Source organism: Eublepharis macularius, chromosome 5 (assembly GCF_028583425.1).
Source record: "Eublepharis macularius isolate TG4126 chromosome 5, MPM_Emac_v1.0, whole genome shotgun sequence".
Classification (NCBI taxonomy): domain Eukaryota; kingdom Metazoa; phylum Chordata; class Lepidosauria; order Squamata; family Eublepharidae; genus Eublepharis; species Eublepharis macularius.
In genome coordinates this window covers 84,204,567-84,218,387 of record NC_072794.1, presented here as the reverse complement: position 1 = coordinate 84,218,387, position 13,821 = coordinate 84,204,567, and the positions used below count along the sequence as shown (strand labels likewise).

Below are 13,821 nucleotides of genomic sequence, written 5' to 3'. Positions count from 1 at the left end.
TGGATACTTGAGTTTTGAGCACACCTCTCTTACCCTTTTGGCGCTGCATAAGGGAGTACAAGAAACATGTGCCTTCCATAGCCTGGCAGCGGATCTCTTTTTCGGGGTCATTGAGACATTGGCACAGTTGACCTATCAGAAACCCCAGCTTAGGAAATTCATGTGACACCTTAATGGAGACATTGAAAGAGTTGACATTTGATAGTGAAATGAGAGAAAGAGTCTTTGTCCTGCTCAAATGCGAAAGGAACACATAGTCAAATAAATTAGCTTTTTCTAATGGGTCTAGAGGTATACCTAAGTAGACTATATCAGCAATATAATGAATAGCACCTGTGGCACCACAGAAAGCTTTTGTAGGGTCTAGAAGATTAAGCCATTATAAACCATTTTGTCTGTAATTCCCAATCTGGATGTTATGAACACACATGGGCACATGAACCAGACCACTGATCCATCAAAGTCAGTATTGTCTACTCAGGCTGGCAATGGCTTCCAAGATCTCAGGCAGAGGTCCTTCACATCACCTACCACCTCATCCTTTAAATTGAAGATGCCAGGAATTGAACATAGTACCTCCTGCATGTCAAGCAGATGCTCTACCATTGAGCCATGGCCCCTCCCCTGTGAAAAGCTTTGCTCCTGGCTGCCTAGGGCTGCACTCACAGCATCATGGTTATTCTAATGAGAGAGAAAGTAAGCATCTGATCTCACTGGGCACTGGTCCGCAATCTTGCTAGCACGGTAGAGAAGAACTTGAGATGGTCCAGCTGCTTGGCATCATGGGTCAGTATACCTTGAACTTAATACAGACCTCTCTAGTATTTATAATAATAATAACATTCGATTTATATACCACCCTTCAGGACAACTTAACACCCACTCGGAGCGGTTTACAAAGTGTGTTATTATTATCCTCACAACAATTGCCCTGTGAGGTAGGTGGGGCTGAGAGAGCTCTGAGAGAGCTGTGACTGACCCAAGATCACCCAGCTGGCTTCAAGTGGAGGAGTGGGGAAATTAAACCCAGTTCTCCAGATTAGAGTCCTGCACCAAACTACACCAGATTACAGTACTGCACCAAACATGCTCTCAATTTCTGCAACCTCCTCATCATATAGCTCCCCCGATTGCTTTATGGTTTCATGGGCCATTTGTCTAAAAAGACATAATGCAATTTCCAATTAAGAATGTAACTTCTCAGTTATGGAATCTTTCACCCCTTGCCTACCCTTCCCTTTTGGGTCATAAATATTTCCATGTTTTACACAATCTTAATGTCCTGAAGTATTTACTGCAATATGACACTTAACCCCACCCACTAGATACAGAGGAGTTAGCCGTGTTACCCTGTAGTAGCAAAATAGAAGAAAGTCCAGTAGCACCTTTAAGACTACTTTACTGTAGCATAAGCTTTCGAGAACCACAGTTCTCTTCATCAGATGCACCACCCACTGAAAGTCAGATGTCACTCACGTGAAAAGCTGGATAAGTTGCTGCAAATTTTAACAGGAATACATAGATTTTCACTGCTCTTGCCCGTTCATGCTCTTGAGCTGATGTCATCCAAGGTGCCAAGCACTGTAGGAATAATTGTGGAAAATTATTAACAAATATATTAATAATTAGAGAACGTACATGCTACAGGAACCTTCAAAAATCAACTTTTTGTCTCTCCAACTAGATCTGCCTTGAATCTCAGTGAGAAAGGTGGACTATAAATAAATAAATAAATAAATCACCACACTCTGCATTGATGAGAAAAGATCGTATTTGTTTCAGGTATGGTTTCTATGAGGGAAAATATATAATGTTTTGATGTCCTGCTCTTATTGGGTCCTGTATGACCTCTCATTCCTGGGGGCATTTAGAGGAAGTGTCAATCTAGGAGAACCCAATACACCACTTTTCTTTGAGTGTGTCAGCACCAGAGCACAGGGAAGGAGAGCACAAGCAAGTTATTATTAAATTTATAGCCACACAACAGCAGTACCTGTCTGGACAATCAGAGCATCTAATATGCCATGGAACTAGGCATATGTCTCCCCCGCCCTCCCCTCTGGAAAGGAGAATAAAAATGTACGCGGATTCTTTGCTTGCATAAGCAGACTGTCCTTGGGACCTATGCAAGTGCAGTTGCTCACATCTAAGAGCACAAGGAGCTCAGTTGAGTAGGGTCTCTCTATTAACAGGGATCTCAGCATGGCTTCTAGAGCTTCCATGTTCTGGCTGTACAATGCCTGAGAAGGAAGGAAAGAAAGGTGGTGCAGGATATAACAGAATGTAATTCTAACATTTCTCAGAGTCTCCATGAAATACACACATTGAATAAACACTATGATGCATACCTGGACACTACTCTTCCCCATGGCATCCACCATTCTGCTTAGTGGGTTATACTACAGTGGATAGCAGTGCATGATAAAGAATATAAGAAAGTATGGCATTCTCATAGTATGACAAAGCTGAGTGAACCTACAATGCTGACACTTGCTATAGAGAAATCAGATTTTTAATTTTTTTACAAAAAGAAGCTTCTAAAAATAAAATAAGCAATAAGACACTCTTGACACACAAGGCCCTTCCCATGACCAACCCACAACAGTGAAATACCTCCACATCGACCGTTTCCCCATTTTGACATTGCAAGGCATCAGTCGGAGGTAAGGCAAATATGCTGGCAATGAGGATGATGAGCAGCTCCTTTGCATCCTCGGGAGGCGGCTTCGCTTTGCTGAGATGGAGGGGGGAAGGGGAAGGAGAGCATTCAGTCTCCATAACTACCATCACTCCCGGACAGCATGCCAAAGCTATTGGGTAGCCCACTGCATGTCAGGAGGACCATGAAATGGGGCCAGGTATATATAAGGTAGGAATTTCTGAGTACTTGTGGTAGGGTCCCCAGAGCTGGGGGGAAAGGTAGCCTATAAATTTAAAAAAGACCCTCTTCTGAACAACTCAGCAAGAACTGAGTATGTTTACTAAGGCAACTGAACACTAGAGAGAGAAAGACAGGTAGGTAGGAAGACAGAAAGAATCCTGCACAGGGGGATTTGTGTGAGCGTTCAATGAGACATGCCTCTCACAACCCTAATTCTCCCTGTAAGTCCAGGATGTTATAAGGGTCTGGAGCATGTTAAAACTAAGTGTCTTTGCAAGGAGGGGAGGATTTCATCTAGCTCTTCCACTGGTGCTAATCAGTTACCCTGCAATGACCCTTTCAGCTGCAAAGGTGGCAGAGACCCTAACAATTTATAGTATCCTGGATTGTGGAGTGAAATTAGGGGATGTGTACCCAACCCTAATTCATACAGCATGGAGAGTGAGTGGAAATAATACCCTTTTTTCCTGGATTGTACTATTCACCTTTTGTGCTAGATAAGCAGCTTTTTGTTCAACACTCACTGCAGGGCAATGGTGCTACAGAAGTAGACCAGAAGGTCAGAGTTAGGTGGGTAGGAAGCTACATATCTATTGCTAGAGAGCAGCAGCACTGTGCTATGGAAGGAATTTCTCAATTGATTCTTTCTCTCACACACACACATACACACACACAGTACTTTATGAGCCTCCAAATTTGTATGCATTTTCTCTGTCATTATGGATTTAACTTGGAACAATCAGAGTAATATGGAAGGAAAACGCCATGTCTGATCTCACTGAGAATCAGGGCGACATAGTGGTCTGTCAGACTATAACTGAGAGATGTGGCTTAAATCCCCACTTTGCCAAGAAGCACACTGGGTGACCTGAGGGTAGTAATTCTCCCTAAGATGAAACTCCCTCCCAGCGTTCCTATAAGGGTAATATAGAGGAAGGGGGCCATGAATGGCCCTCTGAGCTCCTTCAAAGAAGGACGAGATAAAAGTCAAACCAATAAATAAAATCAATGGTATGTGGCCTTGACACAGGAATATAAGGACAGACTAGAGGAGGATAGCCACAGGCTAGCATATGGCAAGGCTGGTTGTCATGATGGGACAAGGGATTTGCATAAGACCACTCTGGACTATGATTTTTGTTCAGAACTGCTAAATCCAAATCAGAGAACTGCAAAGCACCCACACAAAAACATGACAGGAATGGTTTATAATGCAGTAAAATAAATCACAAGGCAATCTCAAAGACTAGTGATGCTTGTGTTTCCCTTTTTATATTAATTGAGATAGAAAAGTCAGGCCTCAGTCAGCCAGGCTGAGATATAATTGCAAATACACCAGAAATCAACCCCCTTCCTTAGAAAAACCAAGCCTATCCCATCATGAGGACATTATCTGTCTCTACTCCTGTTCTAGAGAGTCATGTTTGCTCCTACAATTTCCCTGAATGCTTGTATGCTTGTATACAAAGTCTGCAGCTATTTTATGGGTCAGGGAGGACAATTGAGCAATCAATTCAAAGTACCTGAGCTCCTTGACAAGATGCATCCCTTGACATCGCAACGTTGTGCTGCTGGGGTCTAGGTAGGTCAGTGGCAAATCTTTAATCTGTGCCTGAATCCCAGATGAGACATAAAGATATAAGAAATGACGCCTTGGTATTCATGCCAGCACCAGACTCAGGAGTTTTAACTAGTATAAACAGCTTCATGAAAGCAAAATTCTCTCATCAGTTGCCAAGAAAGTGTGCATGTGCATGAGGAAAACAGAAAAGTACTCTGTCTATTCCAGAAAAGTCGTTTTCAAACTTTCCAGATCCAGGAATCCCTTTAATCCCTGCCTGCAACATAAGACCAAAATTTAGTTATTTCAAAAGCCCCTCTTTAACCTTTTCTCCTTAGGATGGCCAGGCACCAGTGAGGGAAGGGCTGCTGCAGTGTCAACACTTGTGTAGAAGGAAGAATTTCTGCAGGAGCAGCTTGACAGGAAGGCTGAAGAAACTCTCCCCTACTGAAATCAGTGCTATCACACAAGGCATAGAAGGCCTGCCCTCCTTGCACCTGGTTTCTCTCTCCTTCCATTTCAAAATGAGGAGATACATACCACTACTGCAACTGTATCTCAGGTCAAGTTGTTGGGAACTATCAGTGGACCCCAACTCACCATGAGAAAGATCTGGGCTGGTCTCAGGGGTTTGTGCAGCTGCTAGAGCCCCAAGGTGGCCCACCACTGACTCCTGTCTTTGCCACGCCATAATAGACACCCCATCTGCTCCCCTCCTTCCTTAATGCATGGGGGTGGGGGGGCATCCTCCCTCTGCCAAAGAGGAGTGGAAGGAGAGGCTGCAAAAGCAAGGAAGAAGGCCCAACTCCGAGGATGCTCGGCTGCTGCTACTCAGAGGAAGAGGGCAGGCAAGTGCATGGCACTGGTTGCTACTCCCAGCTGCCATTCACATTTGCTCAGCTGGGTAACTTAATGTGCAAACAAACAGCAATTGGCACCATAGACTGGCTGCTGCTCATTTGCTTGTCTGTCCACTTCTTGGGTGGCATCTGTATATTATATCTGACTCACTGTTATCTGCTTGGCAAATTCCAGTTTCAGGCTCCCTTGATGGTAGTCTTCCTGGTCACTTCCACTCATGTCTGAGCTGAGTATCTGTGAACCATTTAGGCACTAACAACAGGAAATAATTTCATAGTTCACTAAATTAGTTCAAAACTGTGTTCCAGAGCCAATTACATTATAGGATGTGAAAACAGGGCATGAGAACATTGGATGGTAGGTGAGTGACCATATTAATTCATATGATTGTTATTTCCTGCTATGATGGATCACAGGGTCACAGGTCCATGAAAGTTACAAATTTGGATGAATCCCAAATCAATAGAGGATCAATAGTTCCCTTAGTGGAGAAGGGAATTTGTCAAGAACTTGAAACACTATAGTCACAGAGTTGGTCTCTCTTGTTTCTTCCAGTCACCTCTTAATCTAGGATGCTCAGAACCAGCTCCTTTTCTTCCCACTTTCCTATACAATATGAACTAGAAATGGGTCTCTATAGATGCAGAATCTTTGAATATGTGGGCCAAATTGGGAAAATGATGCCAAATTTCCAAGAACTAATTTCATATAGGGCCAAAGAAGGTATGTGGCTACTACAAGGACACTAACGCCACTTTAAAGTCATTTTAAAATGCCACGAGGGTGCAAGTTTGGGCCAGCAGCAAAATGATCGAAAGCGCTCGTTCCCCCCCCCTCCTTGTACCTTATGAAGTGCTTAACCTCCCCCACCCCCCATGATTCAAATTAACCAAGGAAGTATGGAAAACGTACTCAGATCAAGTAAACAAGAAGATACTCTGTAGTAGAGTCAAGCTGAAGGAAGGGTGATGGCAAAGACAGGTCTAGCCTGCAGATTAACATGTTCCTACCGTTTCATTCAGGGTCACTATTCCAGGCGCTGCTCTCAGCACATTCTCTTTATTTCATGGCCGTACAGCATCATTCCATACACATCTAATGATTCTGAGTTTGATAAAGTAAAAGGTAAATGGAACAGGAGGGAGCAGAGTCTCTGGAAATGTCTATTGCTTCTCCTTGTTTGGCTACTAAGCAGGGCTCTGGGATAATGAATTTTCTAAATTGTGTGCAGAAAATTCTCATTATGCATCTGATTGAACTTTTATTAATTCCTAATTCTGAGCAACTCCTATGTGACTGTGCTTTCTTCCACAAAGGGGGCTCATCATGTAGTTAGGCATAGCTCCCAGCAATCTGATAACAAGTTCAAGCTGCCATGAAAGGCTTTTTACATACACAAGTAAAACTCCTCTGACTGCAGATTTTTTGTTTAATTTGGTGTTAATTCCTATTGGCCCTCCTCCCTGGTTGTGTCATGTTTGTATGCCTATGTTTTTATTGCATTGTTAAATATTTTACACACAAATGTTAAAGGCGGTTATAATGCTTCAACACCTTGGTAACCCTATTTGAGTGGAAAGGCAGCACAGAAATGTTTTTAATAATAAACAAAATCTCCACCTCTCCACTCTCTTGAGTATGAGATTATGGTGGTCAGGAAAAACTGATATCAAACACTCCTAATTTTGGACATGAAAAGGCAAGAGACTATTCCCCTCCACACAAGGCTTACATGAGGTTTAAGCTTTGACAATTCAAGGAAATCAAGCATGTAGAATCTGTTAACCTGGATGCCTGAATTCAGTTTTATGAAATATTTCCTTAGAAAGCATCACAACAATAGCAATCCTCAAGGCACTGGCTGGAACATCAGATTTGCAAAGGGTAGACTTAAAAGATCCATATTTTAATATTTGCATCTGTACAAGGTTAATTATCCTAGCCCCCACTATTTCCCTAACCTGCTTTTCACCTTCAGAAGTCATTTGTGACAAGCAGCGTTCTAACAGGAAGATCTTGGATGTCAGAGGGCACTGTTGGGCCGTTTGAACTTCAGCTGATTCTTCTTTAGCAGAGGCCAGGTTTTTTTGCTCTTCTTCCATCTTTGGGATCACAGGTGGGCATTCTTGAATCATCAAAGAGCATCAGATTAACAGGGAAAGGCTCGATAGCTTCCCTAGCTCATTCAAAAAACATAGAAAGCTTCTTTTAATCCTGACCCTTCAGGTATTGATGGTGGATATTTAAATTTATATAAATTTATATTTATAACATGAGGAACAGGAATGACTATTTATCACCATAGTGTAGTTTTACTAGCAAAATTAAATTAATTTGCCTTGCAAAGTTACCATGCATATAAACCTAGCATTTCAAAATCATTCACAACCAAGGAAGTTAATAACTGGATTTGTGTATGCTGCTGCAGCAGCTGAGTTTAATTTTTCATTCTGTAAATTATACTGGCCTGGCCTGCATATACAAGAGAATGAACTGGCAAAATACTGAGATAGTAGGATGGGCTATACCAGGTGGGGCTACATTTTTGAATGCATATATGGGGGAACAATGAGATAAGTTTTAGTCATGCACACTTTCTATTATGCTGGCATTACATTTACAGGGAGATTTATATATGACAGAGCTTTTAAAAGCGTGATCAATCCCCATATCTCTGAAGTGGTACAGTCCATTCTATCACCTTGTTATGCTGGGTAGACCAGGCCACTCTTCGACTCACTGAAATAGTTGGGGGATTAACGCTGCCTTTCTAATTTTCTACAGAAGTAGCTTGGCATCTTCTGAAAAATCATGACCAATTCATATTTTGAGATGAAATAACTGGGACATGCTCACCAGCACAGGTAACATTTCTAAAGAAAAGCAAAAACAGGCCCAAATTTTAAAAGCTCAGAACGTCACTGTGCTCTTCTTGAGCAAACCTATTTTCAGTATTTAACAGCTTATTCAGATCAGCGGTCAATCTGTGTTAAGAAGATTCCTAGAGTACTGGGATTCATGTAAAATTGAGAGAAGGTTCAGACAAGCAAAACTGAAAATGTCCTGCAATTGTACAAAAAAGTCAAAGGTATTACCATGAACTAACTAAACCACATATAAATGTGGCAAAGAATGAATGTTACATTTGTAACTCTCTCTCCAAGATAACTTAGGCTCACAAGCTTTTGAGGTAGAGCAGTGTTCAAACTAGTGATATGAGCAAGCCTTCTCCTGTGTGGGGATTTGAACATGCTTTATCTACATTCATACCCACCTCTGCATCAGCTCTAGTAGTTGATATAGTGCTAGATAGCCTATCTGTTTATAAGTGCTGAAGAGACATCCTTTCCTAATTGTGAAGTTAGGTCAACTCTTGCCTAAAAATGCTGCAACATTTGTGGATAAGGAACATGAACTCAACCTTGAATAGATTATAGAAGGAAATCATCACACTTGCTTACTTCGTTGGCAGTTGGTTTCACATCCATTTTCTTTGATGGAATAAAAGGTTCTCTAGCAAATGTCATAATGGAGTGGCTGATGTCATCATTCATTAAATTCATGACAGCACAAAGTAACAAAGCCAATGAAGGCTATATAAGGTAGACCAGTCTCCTCCTACTGCTGATGGGGAAGCTGGGACAAAGGGAGGGGCACCCCCTAAGGCCAACTATTGTGAGTTGGCCTTTGTGTCACAGAGGCAAGATTTGAATGGGACTTTTCTGATTCATCACCTGCTTCTTCACATATTAACTTATTGCCATTTATTCTATCATGGCTTGCAGGGTGATATACTATTTAAAACAAACCAATGCTTACAAAATCATTGTTTATACTTGAATGAAGTAAATGTTAAGAGAGCAGATTATAATACATAATCTCAAAAATGCTGGGTGAGCAGAGAGGAGAGATAATAGTAAACTTAGTAAAGGAATCCAGTTTTCAAATCAACAATTAATGCATTTAGCTCGCTCAGAAAATAGGTAAGAGGTCTGTTAAACCATTTCCTTCCATTTTGTTATTTGGTTCATGTTGGTGCCACAGTGGAAAGTTGACTCAAAAATCAAATGCATAGCATGGAGGTATGCTTAGCTTAAAATGCATGATTTCTCTAAAACAAAAATATTACAAACTCCAACTTGATATACAGTAATCTTAAACAAAGAAGAAAAGGTACAAATATTTTAATGAATAAAAATAATATTTAAAAGGCTAAGTCCTTTTTAAAAAATCAATTTAAGCTGTCCTGGGCTTGTACAGTTAAGCCATTGCGCTAGTACACAAACAAGTAATATGGCTAGAGGCTAGAACTCATATGTTCTTTGAATTTATCAAACAAAAGATCACAGATTTCCAGTGAAGTACTAAAAAAAAATGGATCTCACCCCTACCCCAGAAAAACTCCTAGGAGAAAGTGAAGGAAAATGTACTACTCTCACTACTACTTCTGTGTTCATCCTTTTCCAATGTCACTTTTATATCAGCCATGGATCTAGAATTGCTTCAAGCAGAAAAGAACCCTAGTTCCAACGTTTTTAACATTTACCTCGTCTCACTCTCCTACAGATGAAACTATCAGGGAGGATGCACATTACTGTGCATAACCAAGGGCTAATCTATGGACTTCAGTGCTGCAGAAAAATTTTCAAGGCACAGAGTGTGCTATCATCAACTCTGAAGTCTTTGGCAAACAATACCATGAGACTTTGGAAAAGAGGTCCAGTCATAAACTCTTTTCCTTTCAATTCTTCGGACAGAAAACAGAAACTAGCAACCCCATCCTTTCATTCTCCTGTGTATTTCAAAAAGAAAAGGATTTAGATCAAGATTCAAAAGCCAAATATTTAGGAATTAGTAAGTTCACACTTCACTTAGCAAGTCAACAATGGCTTCTCTGGTAAGGAACAAAGTTTCGCCAGTGTTCTGATTCCACACTTCAAAGAGTGAATGGTCGTCCAAAGCCTTCTTCCCACCAATGATAACATAGGGGTATCCAAGTTTGTTAGCATCTTTTAATCTTTTACCAATGGTGAGATGGGTCCTGTCATCTAGCACAATCTCATCTTTAAGATGAGGGACTGCTTCTGCAACAGAGTCATACAAAGCTTCCAAGAGCGCTGCTCCTTTCTCTTCCTTGCTGCCTCTCTTTGGGGGAATGAAGCAGACTTGATAAGGTGCGATGAGGCTTGGCCAACGAATGGCATCCTCTGTAGAAAGAACTTCAATGGAAGCTGCCAGGATCCGAGTCACACCTAAACCATAGCAGCCCATTTCAGCTGGAGCAAGTTTACCCTGAGAAGTGTGCAAAGTAGCATTAAAAACAGAAGAGTATTTGGTGCCCAAGAAGAATGTATGGCCAACTTCAATTCCTTTTGTCTCAACTAGTTTCCCTTTACAAACTGGGCAATGCCTCTGGTCTGAGTTTATCATTTCCATATTGGCTGAAAAGTCACAGTTTGTACACATCATCAGCTGGTCCTCACCAATGTCAGCAGGAAGCTGGAACTCATGAGACATTGTTCCCCCGATGCTCCCTGTGGCTGCTTGGACTTTCATAATCCGCAGACCCAAGTTGTTGAATATATTACAGTATGCATTGCAAACAAGAGCATATGTGTGGAGGGCAGCCTCCTCAGAGGCATCAAATGTGTACATGTCCTTCATATAGAACTCCCGGCCACGCAGCAACCCAAAGCGTGGCTTTGGCTCATCTCGAAACTTTCTCGTTACCTGGTACAGCAAGAGGGGAAGTTGCCTGTAAGACAAGCAGCCTTGAGAAGCTATGAGGTCAGTAATGGCCTCTTCATGAGTAGGTCCTAGACAATATTCTTGGCCATGTCTATCTGCCAGGCGTAAGAGTTCTTTACTCATTAGTTCCCACCTTCCACTGGCTTTCCAGAGCTTTGCTGAGCATAATGTGGGCATGTTCACTTTCTGCCCCCCTATGATCTGCATTTCTCGGTCTATCACCTTGATAAGCTTCTCCATTGCTCGGACAGTGTATGGCATATAATGGTAGCAGCCAGGGCTGGCAGGGCAGATAAGGCCTCCTAGTAACATTAGCCTCTGACTTTTACATGTCATTTCCCCTCTCTTGCTCTCCTGTGATATCACACTGTCCTCCCGCAGATTCATGGACAGAAAGTGCTGGGATAACAACATGCGCTTCTGTTTCTCATGGTAAAATCTGCAACCCTGTTGCTGCTTTTGACAAAGACTGATACAGTTTGTCAGATCAGGAAATAATATTCTCCATCTTCTCAGAAGTACACCCATGTCAATACTAACCGAAGCAGCCTCTTTTTCAAGTCTGCAGATGGACAGAGCAAATACAAGGCATTCCAATTACATCCACTTTTGTATTAAAGTGCACCATATTCAACTGAAAAAATTCCCCACAAAACCTAGCTCTCATGAAAGGATCAGTGCATTTTACAGTGCCATCCTAAACATTCAATCCTTCTAAACCCATGAATTTCAATTGATTTATAGTGAAATCCTAAGCAGAGTTACTCCAGTCTAAGCCCACTGATTTCAATGGGCTTAGACTGGGGTAACTCTGCTTAGGATTTCACTGTTAGAAGGGTATAACTCTAGTTTAGACAATTTTTTAAATATGTGACCCCTAGACTAAGTCCTGGGTGTAGCTAGAGATCTGACATGAGATTACATAGCAAAAAAAAAAAAAGGAAGGGGAGTAGGACAGAAGCAAAGGAATTCCTTTGCATTCCCCAGTGATGCTGCTGTTACCCTTCTCTGTGTTAACCTTTCATATTTAGCCCCAAGGAGTTTTTTATTGGACTTTAACGTATTACTGGCTTCTACTGGACCTTATTTTAGGTGCCAGGTGAATCATAATGTTACATAACCATACCAGTCATCTTTTTATATTGGGGGTAATATTTATAATGCTGGGGGTAAAGCAGGCATAACTTAATGTCACATGCTTCCTGCATCATTTTGAGGCAAAGGAAATAATAGCAACCTCCATATCACAATTTATGCTAAGAGTTAAGCTTCAGGAGGGATGTACAAATGAAAGTGAAACTTTTTGAGCAGAATATTCCAGAAATCTTGTGATCTTTCTTCATGTTGCCAGAGTTTATCATATTATTTGCTTCCTTGAAGATAAAGCCTATAACGGCTGCAAGCCATAAAAGAGACCCAGTTTGGGAATATTTTTGTTTAACCACATTAGTTAACAAACATGGATGTTTTAGCAAATACAAGAATACATGTTACATAATGTTACTGCTTTAGTTAAATAAAATTACTGAAATGGTTATTGTTATTGATTACTTTTCTTCTTCTATTAAACTACAGCAAAAAAGTTGTCCAAACATAATTAATTGACCTATTCAACTGGGGACTGTTCACCTCACAATGATTTCATAATTATCTATTTCAAATGGTAAATAACCAAAAATTAGTAGTCTGATATAAGAAGCTATTGTTCTAAAAATGAAGCCTTCATCTAGATTGTAAATATTAAGGTCATAACAACCATAAAGAATAAGCCTTTATATAGAAAACTGTGATTTAAATTGAGTCTTGCTGACTCGTGATTTAAATCATGATTTAAATCAGTTAGATTTAAATCAAATCCACCCTGCTTATTAATTACCTGTTGTTAACACTGAATGCATCAGGAAGGTATGTAGCCAATTTTTGTGTGTGCTTGACACAAAAAAAATCGGAGTTTTCTAAATTATAAGCAGAGAGCAGTCCTAAACAAAATCGCACCCTAACCTGGATGGTCCAAGCTATTCCGAGCTTGTCAAATGTTGGAAGCTAAGCACGGTTGGCCCCGGTTAGCCTTTAGACGGGAGGCCACTGACCCTTACGCAGAGGCAGGCAATGGCAAACCATTTCGGAACGCCCCTTGCCTTGAAAACACCAGCAGGGTCACGTAAGTCGCCTACTACCTGACAGCACTTTCCACCCCCAAAGTCCCACCTAATTAAGTCCCCTGAATTCTAACCTACCGGACTCTTTTCAGTCTGCACCGCAGACACCTGCAGTCAGTAACAAGCTCTCCAAAGCTCACCCCAAACCAAACTCAGCAGGCGAGCCAGCACGCATGCGCAAAAACATCTTCCGTTCTACCGCCGAATGGCGCTTCCCCCGGGTCTGGGGCTCCTCCCGCCTCTCCGGATAGCTCGGCAGGCCCGCCAGTAATGAAAGAAAGTTCTGCTTCAGGCCGAGTCACAGGGCGCGGGGAGGGGCGGGTTCGGCCGGAAAGATTCTGGACAGGGGCTTCTGGTTCCCAACTGCAGCTGGTAGAATCCTTCCCGGGCTTCGGGAACGCCTTTTCATCCGAAGAATACAAAAGAAGCTGCGCTCCGCTTCCCGGGCAGGGCTTTCACACCATCTTCAGCGAAACGTGCTCTATGAGACAACACGACCTAGACTTGAGAAGAGGGAGCTAACCAGGAGCTTCCAAAATGGTGGTTCTGTATAGCTCATAATTATAAGAGCGCGAATTAACTCACCCGCTATCTGCCCTCTCCTTTCTCAT

The 13,821-nt window shown here is 41.7% G+C and overlaps 2 protein-coding genes across 3 annotated transcripts; both read right to left on the bottom strand.

Moving 5' to 3' along the window:
* Positions 1-2,030: 2,030 nt before the first annotated feature.
* LOC129330358 (maestro heat-like repeat-containing protein family member 7) lies at positions 2,031-4,563 on the bottom strand. The gene is made up of 3 exons (XM_054980388.1): positions 4,405-4,563; positions 2,614-2,734; positions 2,031-2,240 (listed from the first exon to the last, which is right to left on the bottom strand). Exons 1-3 carry the CDS (start codon positions 4,425-4,427, stop codon positions 2,031-2,033), a joined length of 354 nt encoding a protein of 117 aa, XP_054836363.1. The 5' UTR covers positions 4,428-4,563.
* A 4,909-nt stretch (positions 4,564-9,472) lies between these two features.
* PARS2 (prolyl-tRNA synthetase 2, mitochondrial) lies at positions 9,473-13,821 on the bottom strand. Of its 2 annotated transcripts, none has more exons than XM_054980770.1 (2): positions 13,289-13,821; positions 9,473-11,613 (listed from the first exon to the last, which is right to left on the bottom strand). In XM_054980770.1, the coding sequence occupies exon 2, from the start codon at positions 11,577-11,579 to the stop codon at positions 10,164-10,166; it is 1,416 nt and encodes a 471-aa protein (XP_054836745.1). In that variant the 5' UTR covers positions 11,580-11,613; positions 13,289-13,821; the 3' UTR covers positions 9,473-10,163. The 2 variants fall into 2 exon arrangements, with proteins under 2 accessions (XP_054836745.1, XP_054836744.1); XM_054980769.1 differs by having other exon boundaries at positions 13,351-13,821.